General features: G+C 35.6%; 1 protein-coding gene across 1 annotated transcript; it reads right to left on the bottom strand.

The window, feature by feature from the left end:
* Positions 1–6,786: 6,786 nt before the first annotated feature.
* On the bottom strand, positions 6,787–13,395 carry LOC143720448 (uncharacterized). The gene is made up of 8 exons (XM_077209923.1): positions 13,126–13,395; positions 12,042–12,181; positions 11,383–11,546; positions 9,902–9,991; positions 9,474–9,639; positions 8,823–8,981; positions 7,186–7,866; positions 6,787–7,049 (listed from the first exon to the last, which is right to left on the bottom strand). The coding sequence occupies exons 1-8, from the start codon at positions 13,166–13,168 to the stop codon at positions 7,005–7,007; spliced, it is 1,488 nt and encodes a 495-aa protein (XP_077066038.1). The 5' UTR covers positions 13,169–13,395; the 3' UTR covers positions 6,787–7,004.
* Positions 13,396–14,534: the final 1,139 nt, after the last annotated feature.

Genomic DNA, 14,534 nt, shown 5'->3' with positions numbered 1-14,534 from the left:
AGCTGAATGAGATCGTTAGGAGCAACGCTGCCTCAGCATTCGTATGATTATACACAGCGCACTTTGAGCCCGGTAAATCTCTACCCAGAGATGCACAGAGCTGTCCTTGGCCATGTTAGTTCAGCTGATGATTTACTGGATCAACCGCTTCCTTACCCACTCTTAACAGCGTCCAATATTGATTCAAGTTCATTTTACTGTTTTTGCAAGGAGATTGTTTAAGGTGTAAATATATATTTGCAGTGATGACAGGGTGTGTATGTGATCCTGCAGATCACGTCATTTCATACATTGCGTGATAGTGGACTGACGAGTCATACATGTGCAATGGATATTTGGTTGCTTGGACATTTTAGGAGCCTGCTAGGGCATTGCTATGTGGTTGCTAAGCTGTTTTGTGTGGTTGCTAGGTCAAAGTCAAAAGAGCTCTCCCTAGATATAGATTATATATTTTATCTAGTCTCTTGATATGTTTTTGTATGGAAGAAAATTTCAGTCAAAGCAAAAAATCATGCTTTGGTATTTCACATTAAAATAAGTCATAATTATGACAAAAAAAATGTGATTACGACATAGGCCTTACATGAAAATGATCAAAAAAAAAAAAAATTCTATCGTAATTGGGTTTTTTGTCATATTTATGAATTTTTCTCAAATTTCAACTTTTTTTCTCATATTTGTGTCAATATCAATTGAAAATCTGATTTTTTGTCATAATAGTTTTTATCTCAGTTTCGACTTTGTTATCATTGACTTTTTCTCATCATTACAACTTGTCCTCAGTGTTATTATGTAAGAATTTCAACATTTTATTTCATAATATTACTTTTTATTTCATAATAATGCTTTTATTTATTCGTATTTATAATTCGTAATAATGACTTGTAGCAAGTGTCATAATTATGATTTTCTCAACCGTTTCTTCATAAATTTGTCTGACTTTTTAAAAGTCATATAATTACCTTTTTGTCTCATTATTTTGACTTGGTCATAATGATGAGATAAAAAGTCAATGAGGACAAAGTTTGTCATTACTATGACTTTATCTCATAATAAAATGTCCTTGTCAAAATTTTCACTTTTTATGCCTTCACACTGGAGGGTAATCATAAGTTTAATATGAGCACTCCTTTAGTAGCAAAATAATTTTAAAGGGATAATTCACCCAAAAATTTAAATCATTTCTGCAACATTTGACTTTCATTGAGACGTTTTTCAAATTACCTTCTTTTGCGCTCCACAAAAGACAGAACGTCATGCAGGTTTAGCATGTTTCTAATGATAATAATTATGTTCTAGAAACATGCTAAACCTGCATGACGTTCTGTCTTTTGTGGAGCGCAAAAGAAGGTAATTTGAAAAACGTCTTAATGAAAGTCAAATGTTTTGGACACTGACTTTCATTGTATGGACAAAAAAATTGAGACAACTACATGAGGGTACATAAATAATGACAGAATTTTAATTTTGAGGTGAACTATCCCTTTAAATTTCAACAAAGCACGCATTATCTGAAATGGTTAAAGTTTCTCACATTGTTTTTATCGTTAGACAAGTTCTGTGCGATGCACGTACCAGAAACAACTAAAACAGACTTTAAAATAAATAAAAATGCACTTGGGCTTTTGTTAATTGCCAAAAAGATCCCATTTGCAGGGCTTATGTAACCACGAAAATGATTCTCAGACATAAAACAAGGCATGCTTGGATGGATTGTTGAGAAACCGTTTTAGCGATATCACGGCGGTGTGCGGTCATTAGGGATAAGGCCGTCTGCGCTAATATGCAGTTAATTCCTCATCCCGTTACCTTCAACTCCCTTTATGAGGACTGTATTAAAAACTCCAGTGGGATGTAAGTGCTGATGATGCGCCTTCGTTAATTGCGCCTCTCACCCTGAGCATCTGCTGATTTAGATGTGCTTCTGTTCCAGTCTGATACAGACACTCCGGCTGCTGACAGTAATGTAGGCATTAGAGCATTGATTCTTCTGGACGCAGGGCATAAAACAGGACGTCAGCGCCTCACACATGCAAGGTGGTTTGTGCACACACTCTCTGCTGGCCTTGGCTGCCCTCTAATCTTATTAGCTCAGTGATGTTTGCCATCCCAAGAGTTTCAAAACCATCAATTTTTGTGTGTTTTTAGGAGCTAGTTCGATAACAAGGGCAGGATATATCAGAATTACTGGATGTATTCAAGTAATGGGTTTTTTGTCAGGCATGCTAATCTCCTGATCAATAACTGTAAACAAGGAAAGGCGATACGTTTGTTTGAATCCGCAAACACAACATTCTAGGTTTTACACATTGACTTGCATACCATTTTTCACTTTTCATTAATCCATTAGAATTCCAAGTCTCTTTTGCCACTGTAGCCATATGCTAATGCTGTTTAGCATAGTAGCACGCGTTTCTGGATCAGTGGTTGAATCTGAAATCGCCCCCCATAGCCTCAATAACTATTCCGTACATTAGTCATATTGAAGGAGTGAATGAAAACAAATTCAGAAAATTGCTTGTATAAACCTTAATTAAACAATAATCAATTAGGTATCACTGTACAGCTAGCATGGCATCTACTGCCAAGACGCAGGAACTCATTCAGTGCAACCCTCATGGTGCATTATGGGTATTCATTGAGTGCAAATTGGTCGTTGCTGCCATGCATTATGGGACTGAATGAGTGCACTTGAAAATGTCCACTGTTTTTTAACACCATGGTTGTCGCCTCAAATAGCGCGTCCCCTCAGATAGTGCACTATACATAGTTCCTACATGACGTCACAACATACGGGCATTTGCAGACCTGGCACAATTTCTGTGGGCATGTTGTGGGCAGAACATTAGAAGAAGAAGCTGAAACGAGTTAATTTCGTGATAAAAAGTGGGGGAAAAAATCTCCTGCTGGGTCTATGGATGTTCAAATCGTGCCGGAGGTTCAGTTAAATTTGGATTTTACAGTATACCCGTCATTAGACAGTATACTTCATGAATGTGAGAAGACTAATAAGCTTTTGCCAGAACAATGACGGAGGTGGCTGGCGAGGAAAAACAGGAAAGAAACTCCCTCAAAACAAATATAAGTTAACACTTTGCAGTTTGAATGATGTCCGGTATGAACGAAATGACGACGTATTAAAAACGTACAAAAACAAACAACATTGTTTCCACTGTTCGATCGCGCCCGCACCTCTCTCTCACTCACACACACACACGCGCGCGCGCGCACATTCCAGCATTGCAATCTCAAGATTATGTCCCTAAAGAACCCGCGTATAAAGTAGTTCCGCATTACATTAATTAATATGCACGCGAGTTTATTTTATTTTTATATTCATGCACCGAACTAACCGTACCGTTTCGGTTCAATACAAATTGAGCAAACTTCACCAACCCAACCCTCGGCAAACTGATTGTACGCCTCCAGTGATTTCCAGGCTCGGAATTGCTCACATGTGTAAACACTCCTAGCCAATACCAGATAATGGTACACATGAAAATACTGTATCTGAGGCAAAGCTGCATAATCAGTGCTCAGTGCTTCCTTCGTTAGCGCATACGGATCCACACCATTTATGACTGAATATTTCGCATTTTACCTCTCTCTGTCTTGTGTTAATAGCGTCTCTTTATAAATTGTCATTTTGTCTCTTCATGATTTGCGTAACATTATAAACAGAAAGAAATATTCGAAATTTGCTTATTGTAAAACTTTGTAAACACTGCAGCTTATGCCATCAAAGATGGCGTCTCAGGGGAGGTCACGTGACATTGGCCTGTGGGAACTATGTATATGGGTATAGGTGGCGATTTACGACACAGCTTTTTTACTCGTTTCGATTTTAGGATTACGTTAATAGATATTATGGTGTTCAAGAGTTGCATCTGTAATCTTATTTTTGCAGTATTTACTGCATTTGATGAAGAATGAACTTTGCAACTGTTAAAAAAGTATGTTCTACTTGTATATAGTGAATGTGTGTACTGTATAGTACAATAATGTTGCCTACTATTTAAGTATGCATATTCTGATGCAACGCAAGGGACATTTAACTGGTTAGCTTAGCCACATTAGCCCCTGCTGGTAGATGCAATTCATCATACACAATGTATTCATCTCTGTATGACACGTAGGCCTACACTCTTTGTAGGCCGTCTCTCGTCTTTTCTTAAATCTGCCTGAAGTTACGCTGTCTATGCAATGAGTCTCTTATTTACGATTCCTGCTCCCCACAAAAACCAGATCAGTCACTGCTGGCAGCTTTATTGTCCCCTTTTACATGGAGATCTTGTCCGACACTATTTGGTCCCTTGAGTTTGTGCGTAAGCGTGCAAATCACAGTCTTGCTTCTCCAGGGAGTCAGAAAGGCCACGATAAATTTCTTCCAGACATAAATCTCATGTGAGGATATCACTTCTACTTTCTGTATGGAGTGAGGAAGTTTCTTTGTGATGTGCTTAATTTTCTAGGAACAAGTGATTATTAATATGTAGTTGTGCAGTATCGTGTAGTTATGCATGATTGCTACGATCAATAGTCCTATATTTTGAATCCATATACAGTTAAGTAGACAGTTTAGCTTTTTTATTAAACACTCTGCATGAGCCACTTGAAGCAGGACATTAATGTTCTTTGGTTGTCGTGGTTGTTTTATGTTGCCCACACTTTTTGTTCAACAGGACAAACAGCTACGAACACTGTTTAAGATGGTAGCTGTGTTCTGGATCATGATAACTGGATTCTAGCTGGTCTTAGCTGATCATAACTGGTTGCTAATAGCTTAGCAAGCACCATTGATGAATAAATGGAAAGCTAAGGCAGTTTACAGATAATGTGACTCACCTCTGTCACGAGTAGCTGATGGCTAATAGCTTAATAAGCAACCATATAAAAGCTAAATCAGTTAGCTGGTTGCTAATAGCTTATTAAGCAGCATTAAAGCAGTTAGCTGGTTGCTAATAGCCTATAGCGCCATTGATGAATAAATAGAAAGCTAAAGCAGTTTACAGATAATCTAACTCACCTCTGTCATGTAATGTTATGAGTATTAGCAGATGGCTAATAGCTTAATAAGCAGCATTAATGAATAGTACGTTCAATCAGTTAGCTGGTTATTAATAGCTTTGCAAGCACCTGATTAAAAAAAATTGAAACCTAAAACAGTTTACAGATAGCCTAATGTGACTCTGTCATAATGATTATTAGCTGGTTGTTATTTATTTATTAACAAATAATTAAATCCGTTAGCTGGTTGATTGCTAATATCAACAAGCACAATTAATGAATAAATAGAAATAAATAATTTGACAGATACCTCTGTCACATTTTATTCGTATAATATAGAAGTACTCAGACGCATAATTATGTTTGTTAGCTGCTATAGGCCTACACCTGATAGCATATTTCATTATTTTGTAGAAGCAGATCATATTTTTGCTGAAAATTATGACTTTCCTACCTGTAAATATTAACTTTTCAGGAGTTATTGAATGCACCATAAGTGCAATTCATGTATTGGATTTCTGGTGGCCTGAATAATTACCCGAATAGATGTGTTTACACAGGCACGAATGCATTTAGCCTACAAAAGGATCACAATCACTCTAGAGTTTAGATTTGCTTGAGCTTAATGTTCAATTCCAAATAGTAGCATCCTTATTTACATGTGTGTAGTGTTTCTACTGTAAATCTGTCATTTGACTCTATTAATACTCCGTGAAAGGCCACGAAAGAGAACACACACAATGACATCTTGTCTTTCTGTGGTTCCAGCAGTTGTACTGAGTCTTGTAAAGGCAGATGTGCACCTTCACAGATGGTCTCTGTTATTGGCTAGTAAGATAATTTAGAAGACTGTAAACTTTAACAGCTTCCAATTCCCACTCTGCGTATTAATAATCATAGGCTCATGGTCAATAAAGTGGGGATGAGACAAGAATTGTTGTGCAGGCCTACTATTAGTTGTGCTTCCCCAGAACCACCCCAACCCAACCCTGACTTTTCAAAATATCAACATTTTATTATATCATGTAGGCCTAAATGAAAATTTGCATTCTTTTCAAATTAGTCATGCTCTCACATCCCTAACTGAATTGCAATAATATCAAATATGAGTCAACATCAAAATGAATTAGTGCAGCTAATATTTCGGTTGAGACATGTAGGTGTAATGACATTTGTCTTGTCTACCCCATCCACACAGCTTACATCTGATGTTTTTTTCTTTATTTGCATGAAGTAAGCATGGTACTAATTTACCTTCCACACTCTGAACGTACACTTGGATATGCGCCTAATAACAGTGCACATTTATCCAGGTTAACATTAACTTTAGAGCGGGCAGCCATGTAAAGTGGCTAACGTTAGGCCACTACTTAGGCTACATGTTTCTAATGATAAGCCACACCTGAGGCTTTTGAATAAAAGCCTAAATTTAAACTGTTTATCATATAAAACGATCGAGTGTATTCAGAAAATCTTGACTTAACCGCTCAATTCATATGGTTTTACAATCTCTTTCTGAACTTTATGAAAGTCTTACGGATTTAGAACGACATGAGGGTGAGTAATTAATGACAGAATTGTTGCTCTTTTAAATTTTGCCGACTAAGCCTTTTCTTGTCGACTGCTTATCTGCAAGTAGTTTTAAAAAAAAATACTTTTCAAATTTGAAGTACACTACAAGTGCACATTCAATACAATAAAGCGCACTTCTTTTTCACAAGGGCCATCATGAGGTACACCAATCACATGACTAACAAGAATGAAACTTGTCAAAACAAAGACACTCAGATTAATGTTTATTAAGTTAATAAATATTATTTTAACATTTCAACATTTCACAAATACACATACAGAAATCCCACAAATATGGATAAAAATAAAGCTGTACTATTCTAGTATTCAATGCTCAGAAATAGCTCTGGTGGACGGAAGTAGTTTTCGTCAACAACTGTTCACTATTAGTGTAATTTTATGATGTTTGTCTGGGGATGAAGAAGTTATTTTTTCCAGTATTCCGGGGACAGCCATTTCCATTTGTCAGTCTACAGGAAACAACAGGTGCGTTATTACACTCATTATGAGATACGTTTCCACAATCATCAATAAATATTACATTCAACTAAAAATCTTAATTAAAATGCTTAGAAATTTTTATGCCGAAATCACACCAACACTCACCTTAATGGCCCGGGCAGAAATATTCTGCTTGGGTTTTAAGTCTGTTAGCGTCTCGTAGGTATTAGTGTGTGATTTGTCCTCTGCTCTCGCTGTAGATTGCGAGTCGGGAATCTGCTCGTACGTGTCGTCAGCCAGGAAGCGATTTGGAACGGGTTCAAGAGGCACCTCGGCATACGTAGCGTCGCTTTCCTGCGCGCTGACCTTTGACATTCTCATCCCCGCCATGTTTTGGTTGCCAGGTGTTCCGGCTAATTGATACAGTGATGAATTGCATAGTACATCCACGCTGTTGCTAAGACCTGGCAACATGTTGGTGGTGGGACTGTTGAACTGTTCCTCATGTACGTGGGAAGAGATTTGCGGTTGGCTTCTTCTATTAAAGTGTCCTTCTTCTTCTTCACAGTCGTCATCCAGGAATGGTAGGGATTGACTCCTGCAGTTCGGCACTATGAGCTCGGAGTAAATGGTTCCTTGGTTTGTGGCAGGGATTTTCTGTTGTCTCTGGGCCCTGAGTTCCCTTCTAGCAGTAAGTGAAATGTCTTTGCCCTCGGTTGGTGTTCTGACTCTTCCTTTGAACTTCTGGAGGTCTACCGTCGTGTATAACACACTTTCTGTGCTGGACTTTACATCCAAGGAGGCGGCTTTCAGAGGAGGGCATTTTCTTGGCACTGGAGGTACTCCCTGTGGAAGGAAATCATAATTTTCCAGATATGAAGCCACAGTCAGATGTTTTAGCACTTTAATTTATTGTCACACATTACATTAGGTGTATTTAACTACTTACTTTCCTTATTGTGTTCATGTTGTATTGCAAAACACGGTTACACTTTATAGTAACACTTTATTTTACAGTCTCCTTGTTACATGTACATATGTTATGTACCATCTGTACCATAATAATAACAGTAAATTATGCGTAATACATGCAACTAAACCCTAATCCTACAGAAAGTACATGTTGTTAATTAATATTACTCAGTACTTATTTGTATACGTGTAACCCACTTTATTTTAAGGTGTCACTGTTACAGTGTAATTAGACATTTAAGTACAGAGTAACAATACAATGTACTTACTACAGGATTAGGGTTTGATTTAGGGTTAGTTGCGTCACGTGTAAGTTGCGTGCTATTACTATAGTAACTACATGTAATGTGTAACAAGCACGCTGTAAAATAAAGTGTTACCAAAACACATTTGCTGCTATTGAGGTGGGATACGGGTATGGTTAGGGACGGGTTAGGTGGTTAAGTATGTTTAAGGCTGGGTTAAGGTGTCAAGGAAGGGTCAACAGTGTAATTATATATGTAATAACAGGTATTAAATACACCTGTAATTGCATGCAGGTAATTTTTAAATATAAGTACAATGTAAAAACATGTAAGTTTTTGTATCAAATGATTAATTATATGGTATTACATATAGTTAAAGACACTTCATATAAAGTGGGACCACATTTACACACACAATTATAATCAGTAAATGAAGTATGTATGATTTTTTTTAACAATTTAATAAATAGAACAAAGTAACCAATCAACTCATTAATAAACGTAAATAATAGCTATTAAAATGAATTACAAAAACACTATTATTTTAAATTGAATACAAATGACTAAATGGCAAATGTGACATACCGGTGTGTTTCTGTTGCCCTTGGGCGGCAAGGCGGGAGGTTGCATTGAGTCGTGTTTTTTACGCTGATCGTCCCAAATATCCTTAACAGCATTAACACTCAATCCTGGCTTTTCCCTCATGTCAAAGTGAATTACATCATACAGCTCGCTTGTGGAAGACTGCAACACAAAACAAAAAAATAAAAAAAGTTTAGAAAAGCAATAGCACATGGTAATATGCTTGCCTTGTACATATATATATATATACAGTAAAAACAGAAATACTGTGAAATATTTTTTCAATTTAAAATATCAGTTTTCTATTTGAATATATTGTAAAATTTGCTCCTCAAGAAATATTTCTTATTATTATCAATGTTGAAAACATTGGGTTTTTTTTTTAGGATTTTGATTTAAAAAAAAATAGGATTCGTTGATGAAAGTTCAAAAGAGCAGTGTTTATGTGTGGTGGAATTATAAATTATAAATGTCTTTACTGTCACATTTGATCAATATAATCCATGCTTGCTGAATAAAACTTATTAATTTCTTTAAAAAAAATCATCTTTCTGAAACCAAAACCTTAGCTAATCTGTAAAATAAAAATAAAGAAGTATTTTCTTAAAATATATAATATTATAAATTTGTATAGGCTATACAGTACAAACTCACCTCAAAACATGAGAGTGTCAGATATTCTCCAAATGGTTCAATGGGGCTTGACTTGTAATATTCAATGAGGCTAGTGAGAGTGTTGTGCATCTCTGTGTCGCCCGTCACAATAAAACGACCATCTTTATTCTGATTGATGACAAAGTGCCGACATCGATCGCGACCTCTGAAAAACAATTATTTGCAACATTAAAAAAATTCAGTAAAATAAAATAAAAATTTAATTGAAAACATTATGATATTTTAAGAATGATTGACATCACAAGCTAAAGATTAACCCCAGAAAATGCTGGAAGGCAAGCAAAAGTTTGCATTTTAAATGTTTCAAGGAAATGCAAACATCTGGTTCTTAGCTGATTCATTTTGGAAGAAAAGAACAATGCTAAATGGTACACCAGTGCCCTTATTTTGTTTCTAAGTACACTTACTTATATGAAAGAATGTATCCAGTGGCTTTATCACTGAGCCGAATGAGGAAACAGCCCAGTTCCTTGTCTTTCAGATTCTCCTCTGCATCCCTGTGAAACACGACACCACCACAAATTATGATAGAGTTCCAACTTTGAATAATGCTTGCATAACAGTATGAGATTGTAACTGAAAATTCCAAATGTAATGGTTCCAAAAATAAAGGTTCCAAAAGGGCTTTTCGTTTCAATGCAATTGAAGAACCATTTTTGGTTCCAAAGAACCTTTCAGTGAACAGCTCTTAAAGGGTTAGTTCACCCAAAAATTTAAATTCTGTAATTTACTCACCCACATGTTCAAAACCTGTATGAGTTTCATTCTTCTGTCGAACATAAAATAACATATTTTGAAGAATTTTGGTCATCAAACAGTTGACAGTAGCCATTGACTTCCATAGTAGGAAAAGAAATACTATGGGAGTCAATGGCTGCATCAACTGTGTGGTCGTCGACATTCTTCAAAATATCTTTTGTGTTCAAGAGAAGAATGAAATTCATACAGGTTTGGAACAACTTGAGGGTGAGTAAGCGATGACAAAATTTTCATTTTAAGGTAAACTATCCCTTTGAAAGAACCTTTTGTGGAGTGGAAGGATACCACGAATGTTAAAAGTTCTTCATGTAACAATCGATGACAATAAAGATCCTTTCTTTTAAGAGAGTAGGTTTGACTCAGTAACACCCTACAATAAGGTTTGATTTGTCAACACTAGTTAAAAATACTTCTATAGCATTTATTAATCTTAGTTAATGTTAATCTCAACATTACATTTATAAGATCAAAAGTTGTATTTGTTAACATAAGTTAAAGAACTAACATAAACATGAACATTTTGGTAACACTTAGGTGAAGTAGTTATACATGTTACATGTACCTACTATAGTAATAACAGCAAATTGTGCATAATTACAAGTAACAAACCTTAAACCAAGGCCTAACCCTAAAATTAACCCTATAGTAAGTGCATGTAGTTAACTAATATTACTCAGCACTTAAATATATAATTACACTGTAACAATGTCATCTTAAAATAAAGGGTTACACTTTATTGTAAGGTATTTAAGTACTGAGTAATATTAATTAAAGGCATGTACTTACTATAGGGTTGTAGGATGAGGCTTAGTTGCTTGTAACTATGCCTAATTTACTGTTATTATTAAGGTAAGTACATGTAATGTGTAACTACGTCACCTTAAAATAAAGTGTTAACAAATAAATTGTAACTAACATTTTTATTAACAAAGTTAAGTTCAAATATATTTATCATTGTCAGTTAGTTAATGCATTAACTAATGTTAACAAATGAGACCTTATTGTAAGGTGTTCCAATAAATTCGTATTTTATGCTAGAATAAAGCTGTCATAACATCACTTAACAGATAGTATCACTTAAAAACATCCGTTGCCTTTTCTAAAAGCTTGTTTCTCAGACATTTCTTACTTTCTGCTGATAAACCCTTGGAACCATTCCGGAAAGTTGCCGTTGTGGAGAATTAAAGGCGCCTGGGTCTCTGTAAACCACTTCAGGGCCAGTTCCCTCAGTTTGCTCTCAGTGTTCTCCTGGACGTCTCCTTCAGGCTGGCTGTGGTCCATCCTCACACGGTCCTGTGTCAAAATAGAAAGGCAGATGAGACGAAGCACACGATGTCCAATGTCACCGGCTCTAAACCCTGCAGCTCCACACCAACAGTCTCATTTGCCTTTTTTCCCAGCGACGTCATAAAACGCCTGTGGCTGTTTCAACAGAGCCATTGTTCTTGTTTATCATGCCAGAGCAGAGTCAGTTCGGCATGGTTATATTTTACCACACAAGGCACCTTTCTCAGTGATATCGAAACAGACGGAGGTCATGTAAATTTCCCATGAATTTTGTGTATCAATACATCTCAGCTCGCCAGTCTACTTTACAGTAATTTTATGATCTCGGAAGCCCAAATTAGATCACGTTACAAGTGATACAGCTGTGTAAATTAGATGACCTGTGTGAACTTGAGAGGAAATGACATCATACATCCACTAAAAATCAGCTTGACTGTTTGATTCCATTACAGTGACTTTCAGGTTTGACGTGGGATTTAAGTGTCCCATGGCGTCACGTACCTTGAGGCGAAACACCAGGCAGGAGTGGAACCTGTGAGGTTTGGGCCTCCTCTGGTCCATCGGATGTGTTCTTGTGAGGTAGTTAAGCTGTGATTTAGAGCTGTACTGTCTTTTGCAGTGTCCGCCGCTCCATACAGATCCTATGAATATATAAGTGTAAAACCATCAGTTCACTTCACTGTACTTTCGTCGAAGACTTCCATAGAAAACCGTTTGTTATAGGTTCCTTTTCTCTCTCTTTATTTGTACGATTTCTTGATTTTTCCTGTTTAAAAAATAAATTAAATGATTAAATGTTTGTAAATGACTTTGTTAAAGAAAGTGACTCAATAACAGCAGGTTTATTTACTTATCTAACAAAGCCACTAGTTAGGTTCCTTTTTTTTCTTTCTTTCTTTCTATTTTATTATTGATTGGTGGTTCACGTTATTGATTTTTTTTTTGTAAAAACTTCCATAAATACTGAAAATTATGTTTATGTAGGCCTACTGAAAGTTATGGGAACATTTATTTATTTATGTGTGTGTGTGTGTGTGTGTGTGTGTGTGTGTGTGTGTGTGTGTGTGTGTGTGTGTGTGTGTGTGTGTGTGTGTGTGTAATTTTGTTAATTTTTTAATCCTTAAAGTAATTTTTTTAATTTTACATTTATTTTTTATTCCTTAAAGTAATTTTTTTAATGTACTTCAAGTTAAGTTGAACTTTTTCAGTAATTGAGTAGTGACTTTAATTTCACAGTACCACACAATTTATTTCCATATTCATAGGCAAAATTTGAACAAATATTACACATATATCATACTTAAATAATTTAAAAAATTACAGTGTTAATTTACAGTGCCCATGTTACACGTTACAAGTCGTTACTTTAGTAATACATATAAATTATGCATAATTGCATGTAACTTATCAAACCCTAATCCTAACCTTATTATTAGTTAATTTATTACGTAGTTCTTCAATGTACAAGTAAATACGCTGAGACACGGACATCTTAAAATAAAGTGTAACCAACATAATAATGATTGTAGATTAATATTCCTTCAAACCATCGCAAAATATTGAATATGGAATGCCAGAGACGTACCTGTTGGTGCGCGTGGAAGCGTGCAGTGTGATTTGAGTGTCATGTTCCTCAAGATTAAAACTGTCCTCAGTCTCTCACACACGAGACACTTCTGAAGAACATTATGAAGGTGTGCTGACTGTTATACCTCGCTGACATTCACCTCACACATTGTTCCACACTGGGTTTGGAAAAACAGAGTGTCTAGCCTACAGAGGGCAAGACGCTCAGCTCACGGATGAATGACAGCGCGAGGGAGGAAGGAAAAAACACAAACATTCTTATAGATCACAGCGTACAGTTTCCTGAAGAGAAATGGAACACGCAGAGGAAAGAAATGTGGTCTCACTGTGCGCGCGCGCGCACACACACACACACACACACACACACACACACACACACACACACACACACAAACAACACACCCTCTTTCTCTTTTTCTGATTGTATCGGTGGGTTTTGTACTCGCAGGAAGTCATGTAAACCCAATTTGAAAACACAAGTGTGATACTTGATACTAGGTCTGTACTAAAACTTATATGGGTAGGCCTAATTAGGACATTATTAATGTTGGATGTCATTATTAATTGATTTTATTCAAATACATTTTTAAAAATAAAATAATGTTTATGTACCGAAAGTTTTGGGGGAACATTTATTTCATAAATAAATGTAATTTTTATTTTATGCACAGCATTAACTATACTAAGTATTAAACCAAGTGACATTTAAAAAATATCTTTTCAAACTAAAAAATTTCACACAAAGAAATTTAAATGAATAAAGAAATAACCACATTTAAAACGTACACTGTAAAAAATGATTTTTTTGTAAGGTAAATACTACTGAAAAAAAAAAACAATGTAATTTACAAGAAAAAGTTAGTTCAGGCAAGAATTTAAAAAAACTAAGTAAATTCCATATCAGTACTTAATTCAAACGAGTAGAAATGAAAGCGTAAATATGAACTCAATAAAATTAAGTAAAAATTGCTCAACTTTTCTGATACTGGGGTTCCCATCATGCACTGGACCTTGCATAATTAATGAGGTTCATTTTTCACTGGTTTCCAGCTGTATTTACACTGTTTTATCATTGCTTTTGTTGTCAGGATTAGTAACTTGCCATTTTGTGACATTTCGAGTAAATTTTCTGCTCAAAATGACACCTTCAAACACAAAAACAATCCATCAAATGTTACCGTCATTGTGTATTGTCTACCAAGTATCGAGGTCTTTGCATTCACATCATGCTGAACATCTGACATAATGAAGTATAAATTATTTATATACTATAAGTAAAATGCATACTATAAATGACTGGTATAATTCAATAAAATTGTTTGAGTCAAATTTAATGCAAAGGAAATTTCAACTAAATCGATATTAATCAACCTTTTACTAGCCAAGTTACAATTATTATTTTCTTTG

This window comes from Siphateles boraxobius, unplaced genomic scaffold, assembly GCF_051911475.1.
Source record: "Siphateles boraxobius isolate OS27281-9 unplaced genomic scaffold, OSU_SipBor_1 65, whole genome shotgun sequence".
Taxonomy (NCBI): domain Eukaryota; kingdom Metazoa; phylum Chordata; class Actinopteri; order Cypriniformes; family Leuciscidae; genus Siphateles; species Siphateles boraxobius.
The sequence above is the reverse complement of the archived record's forward strand: the minus strand, read 5'-3'. Positions and strand labels throughout refer to the sequence as shown.

Excerpts from the sequence above, each read along its gene's own strand:
- LOC143720448 (XM_077209923.1), bottom strand. The coding sequence starts at position 13,168 with ATGACACTCAAATCACACTGCACGCTTCCACGCGCACCAACAG. Across the intron at positions 7,867-8,822 it reads AGGGCAACAGAAACACACCG|GGAGTACCTCCAGTGCCAAG; the intron begins GTATGTCACATT and ends TTCCTTCCACAG. Across the intron at positions 7,050-7,185 it reads TTTCTGCCCGGGCCATTAAG|ACTGACAAATGGAAATGGCT; the intron begins GTGAGTGTTGGT and ends TGTTTCCTGTAG.